We start from the raw sequence: 16,566 nt of genomic DNA, 5'->3' as shown, positions 1-16,566 counted from the left end.
AGTATCGGGCGCCACCATAGGGCCCGTTTCGGGCACAGACCATGCGGGTCCTGGGGCCAGAAAATGAACTCAGGGTGATTTAGATGGGCATCCAAGGCTATCTTTAGAAGTACTTTCATTTTAAATAGCATGTTCTCAAGCTAATGTCCTGCCTTTAATGTTCCTCGTGGAGAGAGTGGGCAGAGGGCGAGGTCCTCCATGCACAGAGGGACAGGGAAGATGAAAGTTAATTAGTTTGGAGACCTTTCCAAGGCACTCTCTTAAATGATGTTTTTCATGGGCACACACTGGAAGGGATGTGGCTTGTTACCGAGGAGTGGAAGGCCCCTCTCCTGGCCTCATCCATGATCCTGCCACAGCGGGAGGTGCTGCTGTGCATGCTTCCCCTGAATTGCACGTCTAGCTTCCCATTTCCCTGACGGGAGGGAGGGCATCGTGGCTCAAACCGCCCATGGTTCTAAGGAATTCCCAATGAAACACAAAGGGGCAGGGCTCCCCTCCGGCCTGCAACTAGGCTCCTCCTCCTGGCAGATGTCAGGGGAGCCCATCTCCGAATCCGATGATGGAGATGAAGGCCTTTAGGTCTTGGGTCCCTCCTGTCATCATTCTGGCAGGACTGGCTCTTAGAAAATGATGACCCACATCTACCAGTGATGATGGGATAAAGGTCATTAATTCAGACTCCACTCAGTCGGAGTCTGAAAATTTCTTTCCCTCACAAATATTTATGGTGCCTTCCATTTGCCAGACACTGCTGTGTATTTTGAGTTCTGTGATGAATGGACATGGTCTACCCTTGTGGAGATGAAAGTTTATCGGAAAAGACAGATCGGAAGAAATTAAGTGTATAATAAATTGTGATGCGCGTTAGGTAGGGTAAGAGCAGGGTACCGTTAGGCTGGGTGAAAGGGGGAGGTCAGGAGGGGAGGTGCCAGGCAGGCAGAGAGTAGGGAGAAGTATTCTCAGAGGAGGGAGCATCCTCTGCAAAGGCCTGGAGTCAGGGAGGGGAAGGTCCTTGGTATCTCCTACAGGAAGTGAGAGGAGAAGCGTGTGCTGCAGGGACACTGTGACAGGAAGCATAGCTGCACGCGGCTGCAGAGGAGGGGCAGGGCCATGTCCTGCAGGGCCTTGAAGGCCGTGGGCAGTGGTGAAGGGACATCTTGTGTGGCTTTAAGCAGGAGAGTGACAGAATCGTGTGGCTTAGGGTGGACTGAATTTTCTTGAATAATTGTTCTTTAAACCAGACAATGTGCTGTGTGAGAGAAGCTGTGGGGCCCCGGGTGTGAGTGTGAGTGTGCCTGTGCCTGTGCGTGTGTTTTTATGTGTGTGTTGCACATGCTCACGTGAAGAGCAAGAAGATCTCTTCACTGAAGCTTACAGCCTAATAAACCAGCTTACGGACCCAAATGTGTATAACCTAAGCTAAAAAATAAAAAGTCCCACAGGCTAAAGTTCCAAGAGGAGGGCAAGCATTTGCAGCTGCAGTTGGGCGGGAGGCAGAGAAGGGGCAGCATTCACTAATGGTTTGAGCGCATGTGCGGACACTCTGGCTTGGGCACATTGCGACTTGCTCAGTACTGCACAGCCTTATGGGGCAGAGACAGGGGACAAGAGTAAGGCTGCCCTCACACCCATCTTCTGTGTGAGAGCCACTCTGCCCTCGAGACACGTCCCTATACTGAATATCCATGTCTTTATCAAGCGATGACTTTAAAACCCACACTGAGGCATTGTGGTAAGGATAATGCTGGCACATAATAGATGCTCAATAAAGTTAGTCTCCCGTGTGAGCTGCTTGTTTCTAAGGGGACAATTAAATGGGGGAACAATCCTGGCCAGCCCCACCGAGACCTCTATGAGCTCACATATGCAAAAGCCCTGCTGTGTTTATTGATCTGGGTGGTGTCAGTTGTCATGATTTCTAAGTCCTCCACTGGCTGAGTGTGCACTGCCCTTGGTGTTATGCTTATCCACTTACTTAAAATTTCCAGGTTCCCTCTGGAGGGTAAGTCTCAGGTCGTGGCACCATGTAGGGGTTCACAACGTATTAATGGATGGAAGAATCAATTAAGTCGAGAAAAGGGGCTGGAGATACAGGTCCAGGCTGATGTACTTAACTGGGAGTTCTGATGGGCCAGCCAAGTGGCAAAGCAGTGCTCCAGGTTTGCTTCTGTCACGAGGGCAGAGGTGTATCTTGTTTCCTTTTGTTTGCTGCCTAGAACTTACCACATTCCTGGGCACTCAGAAAATGCTCAGGCAGTGCCTGTGAGATTCCACAGGGAAATGGGGAGAAACGTGTCAGTCTGGTGTGGAAGTGTCTCTTAGAGTAGTTCTTAGGATAGGTCAACATGCTGCAGACGCTGCACCCTGCCCCACCCCAGTAGACTGCTTCTTTGGGGTCTTGTCCCTTTGCCCACCCTTTCTCTGTGCTGAGTGACTGGACAGTTCTAAAGGTTCGCTGTCTGGGGCCACAGGCTTGAACTTGCTGGTGATAAGGTGTCATCTGTCTCATTGACACCTTGAGTTTCTCAAAGCTGGAGGTCTGTGTGGTTCCGACTGCTGCAGAGTGGCCTTTGAATCTGCCTTCAGGAAGGAAAAAGGAAAGGGACACACGCTGGGCACCCGCTCTGCCGGCAGTCACGAGAAGAGCCTGCTTGGCTCTCTGCTCCTCCCTGATGCTCACCCCCCCCCCCGGGGGAGTGGGCCCCCCCCCCGGCACTGGCCCACATCCATCCATCCTGCTTCATCCAGGAGGCTTGCAGCCTCCAGGTCACTTCTGTCTGAGGTCTGACTCCTCTGTCCCTTAGAACCCTGGGACTGACCCTTCCTGCCCTTCAGAACAGGACAGGACAGGACTGCCTGCAGCCCACATTGCCCGCTCAGCTAGGAGGAAGCCTGGGGAGGCAGCAGGCAGCATTCTTACCAGCTCGTCTTCTCTGCCCTGGGGAGAAGCCCAGTGCAGAGGTGCTGGGTGATGAGCCGCCTGTGCCCTGGGACGGGCTTGGGCCCACAGCCGCTGCTGTCTCCCCTGTGTGTGCCCGCAGTATGCCTGCAAACAGATTGGAACATGCTGGGGTGACACTGGATTTCCTGATAATCTACCCACTCTCCAATTTAAGCAGTGTCTCCGTGTGCCAGTTTTTTTTCACCTTGTGTATGAGGCCAAGTGGCTTGTTGCTCTTAATGGCTCTGTTGATTACTTGTGGACCTTTGGTGGTGTCTCCAGACACTTGGCTTCATAGCAGCCCTCAGAGCAGTACCTGGTAGGTCTCTACAGAGTGAAGGTGGTGGGAAATGGATAACTCCCTGAAGATGCTATTGATGGACGTGCAAGCTGGTACGTTTCTGGTGGGCATTTTGGCCTCATTGACCCTCGACTCCATTTTGGAAAATCTACCTCATGGAAGTAAACAGAGAGTCACTTAATGATTTATGTGCAAGCATGTTCAGTACCCTTGATGATGCTATTAAAGAAATGGAAGCAGTCCCTTCCCTGTTCATGCAGAGAAGAATGCTTACACAGATCTCAGTGTGCCTGCTATAGAACCCCCTTCCTCGAGGTGACCTCAGCTTGAGCTATTCCAATATTGGGAGCCTCCCTCCCTGACCTTCTGAGTTAGACCCTCGTCTTTGGACAGCTCTCCCTCCCTGTGCGAGCTTCTTCCTTACATCGAGTCAGAAGGTTTTCTGTCGGTAATGTCTACACAGTGGCCCAGGTTCTGCTGTGGAGCAGCCCTGGGACACACTGGGTTACTATTCCCTGCAGCAATGTATTCTTGCTCATTTTGTCTGTCCATGAGACGGTGGCATTGGAGCTGGCCCATGGGAAACGGCAGGAAGATACAGGCAGGAGAAGATCTGTGTTGGAGAAAGCACAAGGGGCATGGAGTCGGCCTTAGTTCTTGGCCACCTGTCCAGAAAATTCCCCACTAGTGAAGCCCACAGAGGCGGGCAGGAGCTTGTCAGGGCTCCAGCTTCTCTCCTCCGACACCGACTGTGAAGAAAGCTGTCAGAGCAGGGGAAGAGCTGGGATGCTGGGGTGGCTGTCCCTGCCTTCTGCGGCGCTCTGAGTGAATGGCCAGTGTTGACGGTGTGTGCGTGTTGGTGTGTAGCTGGCTCTCTGAATGCTACGTCTCTGCCAGCTTCCTGCCTGTCCCTGGGCCTGCACTGGAAACAGCAGTGACCCCGATGCTATCTACCCTCTTCTTTGTTTTTCTGACTTGTTCTCCCTAAAGTAGATTAGATGATATACAGCTCTCCCGGAATGGGGTGCTTTGCTGCTGGTGACTAGAAAACAAATACAAGTTTTTGTTTTTTTCTCTCATACACACATCTCATAATAATTAATCCCCCCTCTCCCGGAATGCAAGCACGTGTGTTCTGAGATTATAGCAGCAGAGCCCATGGTGGAACTGCCTGAGCTTGCACACACCTTTGTGTGCACACCTGAGCTTACACACAATTAACTAGAAGCTGTGTTAGCAAAACCCTCAGTTCTCTGGCCCCTCCTGTAAAGAGGCAGAATCAAGAATGCTCAGGGAGGAAGGCCAGAGGAAACTCTTGGTCTTGGGCCTGCTTGCTTTTCGCTTGATTTTTTTTTTTCAATTAGCATGTCCATTGCTAGAAATTTCCTCTAAGGTCTCAGGACTAGAAAGGGACTTTTCTTTCTTGGGCCAGTGAACACAAAAAGATGAAGCAGGAAATCAAACGGGGATGCCGAGGGTCAGTGGATAATAGTAACAGTCTCCCCCTTGCCCCCCACCTTTTAGGAAGAAATGGATTTTTAAAACAGAGTATACTGCTATCCATGGTTCTAAGGGAATAAAGAAAGCTCAGCTGTTCACTTATATTTCCCTAATAGCTTGCTATGGCATTGCTGGCTTGGCACTTTTCCCTAACGAAGCAGAATGCTAGTTGGGGTGTGTGTACCTGTGTACGTACACGTGTGCAAACTGTTTTTGCCTGTCGGTCCCTGTGGCTGTGCTCATTCAGCAAGTTGAACTTCGAATTAAAACCCCATCAGTCTCTGCCTCACAGAGCCCTTTGGTGCCACTGGCCATGCTCTGTCACTCTTGTAATGGAAGGTGACTACCAGCTGCCGTCTCCCACCGGTTAGTGGAATTTACATAATCACATCAGCCTGCTAATCTCCATGATCTGGTCAGGGAACACTCGGGGCCTTGTGAGTGGAGGCTAGGAGGAGGTTTGACGAGGATCTCTGAACATATGTATTTCATTTCAAGTATACGGAAACCTGGATTCATGTCCAGAAATGTGTGTAACACCAGAGATCTGGGGGAATGACCTGGCAAGTTCCTTTTCTTCTTGTCGTTTGCCCACTGGCCATGCAAATTGCGTGGGTACTCTTAACTGGAGGATGGTTTGGAGGAGTCCTGAAATTAACAGCAAGTTTCTTGTCCTGTAGGGATTTTCTTGGATAAGTTAGCAGTCTGTGAGACTCTCTAGTGTCTCAAGATGTGAATAAAAATTAAAAAAAAACACACACACACAAAAAAAACAGTTTAGGGAACACCTACCCTGAATAAATTCAGCCACTCAGGATAATATGCTCATTATGCGTAGCAATAATCGTTGCATGTAATGTATGTTACAGGAAGTACGTTTACTGCTCTGCTAGCGTTCTCTTGGAATTCTTTGCCCAATTCCTGGTGCATCGTAGGTGTTTATCAGTGTTCGTTGGACAAGTAAAGATTATCTCTAGTATCCTAACCGCATTTGGATCATTTTACAGCTTCAGTTTTGATAGCTTTGCTTAAACAGACCCTCAAAATATAGTAATACGGAAATTTAGTTCAGATTGGTTGGTCTTCATGGAAACCTTTGAGGACTGGTCAAGGAGCTTTTTTCTAGGTGAACTCCTTTTTTTTCCAGCCCTCCTTCCTATACCTGGGAGGCCTTTCTTCTCTTCCAATCACTTTGGTTTCTTTATATACTACTGGAGAGATGGGGGGCGGGGGGCTAGCAGACAGGTGTGGGGCTGGCGACATGCGTCTCTTTAAAAGTTCTGAAAATGCACTTCTTTTTTATACGTTGAATAAATTAGATCAGCAATACATGGTTATCAGAGAGTCAAATGATAGAGACACACAGTCACAAAGTGGAAGTTCCCTTTCTCATAGCCTCAGCCCTCCCTCACTCAGGGTGTCTTCCGTGTTAGGAGTGTGCCTTCTTATTCATTTTCAGTTCACTTACACATGCACATACAGTGTTTCTGCAAACTCTCATCCAGCGATTGAATCTTCAGATCTGTGCAAAGTAGCTGATGCCCCAAATTACACAGCTTAAGTGAAAGGCAGTCACAGATGCTCGAGTTGAAATGAACCAAAGTCCAGAGTGTGGTACTCACACGCATGCAGAGAGGTGCTCATGCTTTTAGAATTAGACCTGGACCAGGTACATATCTTTTTGGTGGCCCTGATTCTGCTCCAAAACTTTTAAAAATATGTACTTTTCCTCTAGGATTGAAGGTGCTTTAGAAACCTGGCTTGGGGATGGTTTAGAAGCGTGCCTGATGGCTCTCTACTTATTCTGGGGCCTGCGTGTCCCTGCTGATGTGTTTGAGCCTTGACCTGGAATACATCATGAGCCTCACGCTCCTTACCTGGGTCAAGTCAGGTGGGATGAAGCCACACGAAGGTGCTGGCTTTCCTGTGGTTGATATGCCAGCTTGCATCAGTGGATCAGTGGGGGCTCTCCTCTGATGACTGGGGCCCACCTTGTGAGTGGGTCCTCCCATCCCCACCAGTCTGCTTTGCTCACGAACTCTCCCTGACTCACCCCCCAGCACACCTTCCCAAGTTCTGCCATGCTTTTCCCTCTCTTGGGGCTGTCGGGAGGAGTAAATAAGATAATTAGTGTAAAGAGCTTAAAACAGTGCCTGAAACATAGTAAGAGCTCAAAACGTGGTCGTTGTTATTGTTGGTATTAATAGTAGCAGTACCAGCAGAATAGTTAAGTTCTCAATCAAAATTTAGCTGCTATTATCCTTATTCTGTATTTGTCCTTTTAAATTTCGAGCTGCTCTAGACAGCGTGTCTTGTAGCAGCGGAGAGCCCAGACACGTGGGATACTCCTGGGAGGATGAGCTCTCTTTCTACAGTTCTATAGTTCTCTCAGAAACATCTGTTTATTAGGAAAATTGGACTGTCTTCCGACAGGATCTCATGTCTGGGACCTTCTACATTTGGAAAAGGAAGGGGAGTCATGGGCCTGTGTCTCTCATCAAAGCAGCTTTTGTAAATGACAAAGGCCATTATACCCTGCCTGTGTAATTTTATGACTCAGTATAACGACTCAAATAACCCTAACAACAGAGGAATTATAGCATCATTTTACATGACAGATTATTCCAATGGTTAACATGTTTTTCATTTCAATTAACACTCATTATTTTGTCTCTGGTTCAAAAGAGCCACCCTGTCAGCTATCTGAATATCTTCCATCCTTGTTTTAGAAGCAATTACTTCTGATTTTCCAAACAAATTTAATCTTGTTTCTGAATGGGCAGTTTGATATTAACAGGAAAATAAAATGCATATAATGCTGGCTGTCAGCAGACAAACACTGTGAATCCTGGAAAGGGTTCTTCTCCAGTGGGTTCTTCATGCCTCTGAGCTGGCGGGTCTGCCTTCGAGATCTGATGTGAGAACAAAGGCAGGACGGACTGGTTACGTATGCCTGGGTTCTTCCTGTCAGTGAGGGTAGGACTGGCATGTGCCATCAGAGGGTCATAGTGTCTGAGGACTCGGGGAGATGTTTAGGGCACTGAGGCTGGCAGGGAGTGGCCACACAAAACAGCTGGAGTGTGGCTGCTATTATTCATTATCTGCAATTGCTTTACTCTTTCACCAGACATTCAGAGGTGCAGTAAAACCTTTCTGTCTAAAGTTAGACACACGGTAGAACGCACAGTGTGTTGTATACAATGAAAGCCCCCTCTTCAATAAATGAAAGGGAAAAAAGGTGAACAATTCTCTATGTATTCTTAGCAGCCCCCAACCCCAGTGCATCCTTACAATATTTTTGACACAGATTGTTAAATTTCATCCTGTGGGATTGATGCCAGGACATTTACACCTGCAGATGTATTTGCTGCTGACAAAATGACTCAGGACGTCTCTGTCCTGCAACGGTTTTGCACTGGGCCCTGAATGTTGCCCTGCTCTGCCCATGGTTCAGTGAAAGCCTGGGTCACAACTGAGGTCATCAAAGACTCTCGGTATCAAGTAGGGAAGAGTCAGGATATGGGACTTGCTTTAGTTGGTGAGGGTAGGGCCATCTGAGGAAGGAGTGGCCTGGCATGGTCCAGGAAGCGAGAGCAGGAAACACTGAGGTGTGGTCTTAAAAGTCACCGTGGACATGTCCAGGAACTAGGACAGGGACATCTTGGAAGAGCCGTCATGATCTGGTCAGTCTTGCTTGTCGCTGCGGCCATCTTAGAAGCACATGTTTCCAGTACAGTCTGCTCCCAACGGTGAGTTGCTCTTGTAAATAAAATGAATATTCATACATTTATTTGCATAGCATACTTTATCGGAATCCTGGGCCTGGTGTTCCAGAGAAGTGTTAGAACAAAATAAATGTTTAAACTGACAATACCAACATGTGGTTCTGGGCAGTACTGTGAACATGCTAGAAAACCCAAATGTCACCTTATTTAAGTACTACCTACCCAATAAGGTTTGCAACAATTTCCAGTGTTTGACTTTTCGCGCTAGGCTACATTTCTTAAGAAATACTACTAAACTTAGTATTTCCTATTTGTTAACAAACACATAAGTAAAATGTGGTGAAGAAAACGGAAAAGTTTATTGTTTCAGCAATTTTTGAGGATTCCTGGGAATTCTGACTTCTCAATCCTGAATCCTAAACATTACTACGTGTTGCCAGTTTGGAACCATGACATCAGAGGCTGTCCCTCGGCTTTGGAGGCAGCCTGACTTCTGAAGTGTGGGGACCCTGCAGCCCTCAGCTGCCCAGGAGAGCTCCCTCCACCCATTTTGCAATCGTCTTTAGGAACTTTGGCTAGTTGTTGTTTAAAGTCTGAATTAGGATTTCTGGAAACAAGAACCTGTTGAATTCTTCTTGCTTAAAATAACGTGCCATTTTTGTCCTTGAGTTAGTGCTAATAATTTCCAGAAATAGAGGGAGAAAATTCTAAAGGTCCAAATGAGTAAATTCACTTATTTCACTGAGCAAATAAACCCATGTATCTTGAGGGTCACTCTTGTTTCCAAGGACCAGGAGCACAGAAACAGTTAAGCCCCCATTGCTATCCTTGAGAATATTGAGGAAGACAGACGTAAAAGAACTGCTTTCTGCTGCAGTGAAAGTCACAGTTGGTTCTGAACAAGGTGTCTGAACAAGCTGTCATGGTTTCTAGTGTGATAGGGCTCACGGGGGGGCGGGGGGGGCGGGAAAGATTTCATAGAAGGCAATTGATCTGAAGCTTGAACAAGGGACAGACATTTGTTATGCGGATAGTAAACATTTGCCAAGTCATATAGACTTTAATTTGCATAGCAAATGTAAGAGATGTTTAAAGAGCTGATATGACTGGCTGGAGATAAAATCAACAGGACTGAGTGATGGGGGGAGGTGATAAGTATGGGAAAGGAAGGTGTCCAGGATGGGTTCCTTGGATTTTAACCTGGGTATATCCCATGTCCCATTGGAATACTAGTAGCCTCTTAACTTTTGGTCAAGCTGAATCAAGGTGCTTGTTTGAAGACTAGTCAGGGAGCCTGACCAGAAGCAATCACAGGACCGTGGTGGAATGGGAGTGCAGCCGGGCTGCTGTGGAGGGGCCGCGGGAGACTTCCTGGGGGAGGGGAGTTTTGAGCTGGGCCTTAAAGCAAGACTCATGAGGCAGAGAGGAGTGGAGGATAGTGGGGAGAAATGTAGGTAGGAATGAAGTTGTGTCAGATGGAGGAAAAACCCACATGATGGCACAGAGATACAAAGATCCTTGGTGGGCCCGGGGAAGCAGCAAAGGTGGTTGGAGAAAAATATGTGATGGTGGTGGTCAGTGTATGTGTATGCGTGCATGCATGTGTGTACATGTGCATGTGTGTGCGTGAAAGTGTGTGTGTGTGTGTGTGTGTGTGTGTGAGTGTGTGTGTTGGGGAGAGAAGTAAGGCAGACAGTAACCCAGTGAAGGTAGGCTTGGTCAGTTTAATACCCAAACTAGGAGTTTAAACTACGCCCTAGGAGGTGGGCAGAAGATGAGGTTTTCATCATGGTAGTCACATCATCAGATTTGTACTTACAAATCATCACTTTGCTTCAAAACCATAAGTGCTGTTATTTTGATAGACTTAAAAAAGGAAGCTTGAGAATAAGCAGTTGAGCCAAAGAGAATAAGAAATGCCAGTTATCTGCTATGTCTGTCTTCCTTCCATCCTGAGGGCTTGTGGGTTGGGATTGTCTGTGTCCTGCTGTCAGTAGGGGAGGAGGTATGGCTGCCCCCAGCACTAGCCAGGCTGGGGTAGAGTTAGGACTTTGTGGCCAATGGAAAGGATGGGAGAACCTGCCTCTCAGACTAAATTGCTTGTGTCACCCCAGTTGATGAATGTCTGTGACATTGGGAATAGCAATCCCATCAAGATACCTTTATCGGATTTCACTCTTCATTGACTCAAGAAGTGAAATATCTTACAGTCAGAAAGTTTAGTCCCTTGCCTCGACTGGGTTGGTTATTTTTTACGGTTTGCACTGAATTGTGGAGATTGAAATATACACATAATAAGCAGGAAGTTATGCTCGTTGGGCTCACATATACTAGGACATAACTTGGCATAACTTGGCCTCTGGATAGAGACCACAGGTTTGGGTATTGTTTCCACTAGGGTCCTCGTGAGGTAAGGAACACCTGAGTGTGCCCAAATATAATAGGTACGCTTGTTTTATTAGAATTGGGAAAATGCAGGATGGCTTGCCTTTGTACTTCTAGTCCCCAAGGCCTCCTAGGAGGGTCAAATGTAATTCCTCTTGGGCATAATCCATGACCACCTGACGTTGACACTGGATATGGGAGCTTGCACCTCTGTAGGTATAGAACTAGGGAAAATGTTTCAGAGGGGCTTGATTTATAAAACTGAGCCCTGATAGTAACAATGCAAATTCTGAAACCGGGAACTAAAATGGTCCCACAGCAGCGTCGTCATTTTCAGTTTGATCAATATATATGAAATAATTTTGCCATATTTCTCGTGTGACACTGGGCAAGTCACTTCCCGTCTGTGTCTCTGATTCCTCATGTATAGATTAAAGTGTTGGACTAGATTTGTTTTAAGGTATTTTCTGGTTATGACCGTCTGTGATTTTGTGATTTAACCACCCAGGAACCAATGCTGTGGTGCTGGGCACACAGAGACTCACCCAACAGAGATACACTGAGCATCAATGATATGCACTGGGCTTTCTAGCACACGCTGGCCAGCCTCGCCTCTTTGCCTCCCCTTAATGAACTGAATCCAATCGTTAAGTTCGGGTCCAGAGACAGGGATGACCTGTCAATTACTGGTGATTCAAAGTTGGTTCCACCTTGTCTCCAAGCTGTTGGCTCTGTGTTCATTTCTCCGCTCTCTGCCTTTGGCTAAGCTCCTTCAGGCTTCTTTCCTCTGGGGCATCATTGCACATGGTTATGTCTGCTTCGGCAAAACTGCCCACTCTTTGGACTTTATAGCCCCTTTCTGGGAACTCAGAACAAGAATTGCTTCAGCCGTGGGCATGCACGCTAGGGACTGACCCATGAGAGGGGCTGCTAGACACAACTGCTGCCTGTACTTTCTGATTCATTGTCAGTGTCAGGCAATCTGCTGTGCGAATGATGATAAATGTGTGGTGTTCTGCTGACGGAACCATGTCCTCGAAGATTAACCCCGTGCTGACAGCCTGCTTGTCTGCTGCGTGGAGTCCCATCCCCCACCACCCATTTTTTTCCAAAACAAACCTTGAAAGTCTAAAGTGTGTTCGACAAAGGATAGTAGGAAACCTCCTATCCATGTGATTTAGAAATGCAAGTAATAGAGGTTTTTATTCCAGACAGAGAGGCCAGGACAAGGTGGGTGGCTGCTATGGAAGCAGAGAGTTATTGGAGAGAGGACCCCCGGTGACAAACATGTAGGTGACCCAAAATAATTTCCTAGCCAGTCATCTAGGTGGGACTGAGATGGGCTGAAGAAGAGAGATCCATCCCTGCACGTGCTGTGTGGGGACGTGTCATCACAGGGCTCGCCACCAGTCATCTCCATGACTTCTGGCAAGGCTCTTCCCCAATGTGGGCTTCAGTTTCCCCCACTGGTAAAAGGAGTAAACTGTGTCACGTGATCTCAGCGGGCCCTTGTAGGACTAGCTTTTCTGGTGCATTGGTCAGACAGGCTAAGCCCTGTGACCCGTCCATGCCGGCATCCCCATCGTCCCACGGGGTGTGCTGTGGGTACACGATCTTCCTCCTGCATGTAAACTTCAAAGCTAATTCCCCAAACAGACCTTCCTCTTCTTTCTGCCCGCCACCCCCCAAATCACTAGGGCGGGTTTAAGGTAGGATAAGAACCAAGATGGTGGGTGATCTTTCTCAGTCATTTTTCTTCATTTGGAAGAGGGCGGGTTACCTGAGACACCAAACCATAATTCCTGAGGGGATGGATATCCATTCCACACCTGGTAGAAAAGATTTCCTTCTTGTAGCCTCATGAGTTCTTCTGAGGAATTAAATGCCAACAAACCTAAGGCCTTCAAATTAAGTCACATTTCTATGGCAGTGGTAATTTCATCCTCTATACCCTCATCTTTTGGGGCAAATAATAATTATAACAACACCTACCATTTTTATTGCTTCCTGTGTTCCAGGGATTATACTGAGTACTTTACCCATTATACTGAGTATTTTGCCCACCTCAGCTCATTTAATCCTCATACGATATGCTTGAAGTAGATTCTGTTTCCCTACTTTACAGACGTGGAAACTGAAACTTAACAATCCTTACTCACACAGTGAGTAAGAGGCAGAGCTGAGACTTGAACCTGTGTTTTCTGTTACCAGGGCCCAAACGTTAACCACCATGCAGGACTGCCAATGCAAAACACTCCAAAGGCACATTAATCGCCTGATTGATGGGCAGTCCAGAGACATTTGTCCTCTATGGGGAATGCAGCCCCATAGCCGTGAGAGTCATACGCAGTGGTTTGCTGAGAGAGCAGCTTCGACTCAGGGAGAAAGGGTGGCAGTAACTGCAGGCCTTTCTTTTAGTGGTTTGTGATATGGGGATGGGGTTCCTTCCATGGACATAAGCCATCCTAATAGCACCATTTATCATTATGACAAAGGTTAAGATGGGGAGGAACTGGAGCTGGAATGAAAGAGTAAAATTCTGATTACTTTAGCAGTTGAAAGTGACATCACCCCAGAGCTTCTATCAGATGGCAAATTGGAAGCTGGACTGAGATTGCTTTAAAATTATCCAGAGATCGTTTTCCACAGCTGTGATAAAGTCATTTGGTTGAGTTTGGAGATGCGTTTCTATCTAAGATGCTCGCTGAGTCGTCTGTGTGTCATCCCATTCAGGAAGCTCCTGGTCAGCCCCGGGGGAGTCTGAGGCTGTGGGTGCTAATTCTGGGCACCTGGGGTGTGCCCCGCCCTGCACGGGGGCTGGGTAAGCGGATGGAGCCACACTCCTTTGTCATATTTTTAATGCATTGTGGAGTTCTTTTCATGTCAGTAAGGGATGTCTTACAGCATTTGTAATGACCACATGGCTTCCCTCGTCCATCTGGAGGGCTGACCCTAGGCGTTCAGAACTGTCTCCTGCCCCTGATCAGTGAGTCAGAATGAATGGGGTGCTGGCTGTCTGACCAGCCCTTTCATTTATTTGGCCCTTGTCCAGGTAACGTGGAGAACAGACCCATGAGGATGGGAGCTTTAGTTAATTGTTATCTCCTCTTTTTTCATCCTCAGGCAAAAGAAGGGGAACGTGGCCCACAAACACTGGCTTGGACCTTCGAATCTGGTCAAGTGCAAGCCCTGCCCCATGGCACAGTCGGTCATGGTCTGCGGCTCCGATGGCCATACCTATACATCCAAGGTCAGTCACCTTTGTCTTTCCTGTCATCAAAAATACTTAATGCCTGCTTGTTCTGACAAGTTTCAGTGACCACGCTCAGTGGGCTCTGGCCCTTGCCCTCGAAGCTGCCACATGAACAGACCTTCCCACCAAAGAGACAACTGAGATGAAAACGTTGCCTCCTGTGTTCTGGAGTGGGCAAGGGCTGAGGGGAGAGGGTGACTCTGAGAGTGGTGTGTGATCCTGAAGTTAATCTAGAGGACCTTCCTGGAGAAGGTGAGGTAGCAAGCTGTTCCAAAGATGCGAGTCATATAGCTCAGCGATTGGGGTGCAAACCTGTGAGGGAGGCCCAGGAAGCTGCCCTACGGTGGTGTGGCCGGTGAAAGGAAGGGATAGATGTTAGCATGCATTCCAGCGGCATTTGTTGTGCATGTAGAACTCATCCAGCACGGCACCAGGCTCCGGGGCTACCTGGGCCACTGTTCCCTCCTCAGGGGATGGGTCTCAGGGGCTTACAGCCCAGTGTGAGAAGGGGGGGGGGACAAGTGTGGTGACTGGTCGTTTTCACTCAAACCTATGAAAAGAATATGGTTTCATAGAAAAGGAGACTAGGGATCAAGTGGGCCTACTTATTGGAAGGACTGGGAAGTTTCACGGAGGCGGGGCGTTTCCTCTGGGCTGTAGTAATAGGATTTATGGGCAGGGAGGCAGGGGTTATCAGGGTGAAGAACGGAGAAAGGAAATGATAATTCATTCTTGGAACTTCAAACGTTCTTCTCAGGATAAGGTATCTGTACGGAAATGGGTCCATCTCACTGGCGTAGTGAATCAAAGAAAGGGAATCCACAGACTTGACATGAGTTTGCTTATTTGTCCTTGGATTCAACAAATGTAAATCAGTACCCCCTTGGTGGCTGACACTGCGCTGGGTGGGAAGGAGTCAGTGTGTGTCTCCAGTTTTCTGTAAGACAGAGGAGGGGGCGAGAAGCGGGGCTCGGACCCTCTCGTCTCCTCCGGCTCCAGTCTCACCCCCCCCCCGCCCCGTGTTTTCCCACGTAAGAGTCATTCACAGAATGGAATCTGGGGCTAAAGAGAAGTGACACCCCGGTCACTTCTGGTCACATGGCCATGTGGTTCTCAGGCTCCAGAACTCAGGCTGTTCTGCTGGGTCCCCTTTCTGTCCCTGCCCCACTGCACACAGCTGACAGCTTCTGTTCTCTGACCCTGTCACCATCCTGTCCCTTATGCCTGGTAGATTCCACAGGCCTGGGAGCACTCTCCCGCCTGCTCCCCTCAGAGGCTTATTCGAGGTATTTTGAGGTGGGCTGTGCTTTCCTACTGATTCTATGTTGCACAGGTCACATATTTTCATTCCCTGAAAATAGAGTTTTATCCTCGGATTTTCACATTTTCCTAACCAAAGGTAACATATTTAACAAAACAGGCAGTCAGAACATATGTCTAGCTTGTATCCAGACCCATGTAATCTGCTTTAGGACCTCAATATCATAATTCCTACTGGATTAGTTTCTTTGTTCTTTAACAAGTACCATTTGAGCCCTCCTTGTATGCCAGGCTCTGGGCCAGGTGCTGGGGAAACTTACACTGGACATAAAAAAGTTGGCTTTTCTTCACAGCCAGTCAGTAGTCCTTACCTCCCAACCTGCCCTGTGAATTACAGCTTCTCTGCCCAAGGTCACGACCAGTACATCCTGGCTAAGTAGCCCTGGCCCAACTTTGCCCAGCAGCCCTCTGCCCCCTTTCTCTTTCCCCTACCGTCCCTGACCCCTGATGGAATCACAGTTTGAGAAAGTTTGTAGAAAAGGGGCTTGTTTCCAACCACCTGAACACGTCTGGAATAGTGAATCTGTGGGGCCTGAGATTCTGCATTTCTAACAAGTTCCAGATATGTCCATGCTGCTCGTCCAGAGACTACGTTGATTAGCGAGGACCTCGGTTTTCATAGGGGCCTCCTGATAGATTTCTGTATCTCCAGTCAGCCCTTTTCCCTGCTCCATAGTCCATTGCCACATGACAGAAGGGGGGCATAGTTCTGTAATCGAAGTCTATTTGTGTGTCTCCCACACCTAAAATGCTTGGGTAGCTTTCCTTTTGCCGCCAGGACGAAGCTCAGACCCTTTCTTGTGACTCACAAAGCCCTCCAGAGCCTGTCGTGTTTCTGCTCCATCACCACTCATCCTAGAAAAACCCTGCATTCATTTGCTCAGCGCCTGTGTGGTGAGCACTTCCGGTTGCTCTGGGTGCGGTGGAGAACACAGCAGGGGCCGTGGGGAAGGAGACAGACACCATTGGAGGTTATAGTTTGGTAGGGGAGACACAAATGAGTAAGTCACCAAACAAGTAAGTCTGTAATTTCAAATTTTGGTAAGTGTTGACAAGGAAATGAGCATGGCGCTGAGAACAAGAGTGAGAGAGGCCTGCTTTGTAGGGGGTGGTGAGGGAAGGCCCTCTGAGAAGGTGT

The 16,566-nt window shown here is 48.0% G+C and overlaps 1 protein-coding gene across 1 annotated transcript in view; it reads left to right on the top strand.

Annotated features, from left to right (window-relative positions):
- SPOCK1 (SPARC (osteonectin), cwcv and kazal like domains proteoglycan 1) overlaps window positions 1-16,566 on the top strand; it is a 474,104-nt gene that overhangs the window by 336,055 nt on the left and 121,483 nt on the right. The window contains exon 5 of the mRNA XM_019740366.2: window positions 13,979-14,105. Within this exon, the coding sequence (XP_019595925.2) occupies window positions 13,979-14,105 (127 nt within the window). The remainder of the gene's footprint in view (window positions 1-13,978; window positions 14,106-16,566) is intronic.

The sequence above is a fragment of the Rhinolophus sinicus genome, linkage group LG10, assembly GCF_036562045.2.
Source record: "Rhinolophus sinicus isolate RSC01 linkage group LG10, ASM3656204v1, whole genome shotgun sequence".
NCBI lineage: Eukaryota > Metazoa > Chordata > Mammalia > Chiroptera > Rhinolophidae > Rhinolophus > Rhinolophus sinicus.
This window is presented reverse-complemented; position numbering and strand designations above follow the sequence as displayed.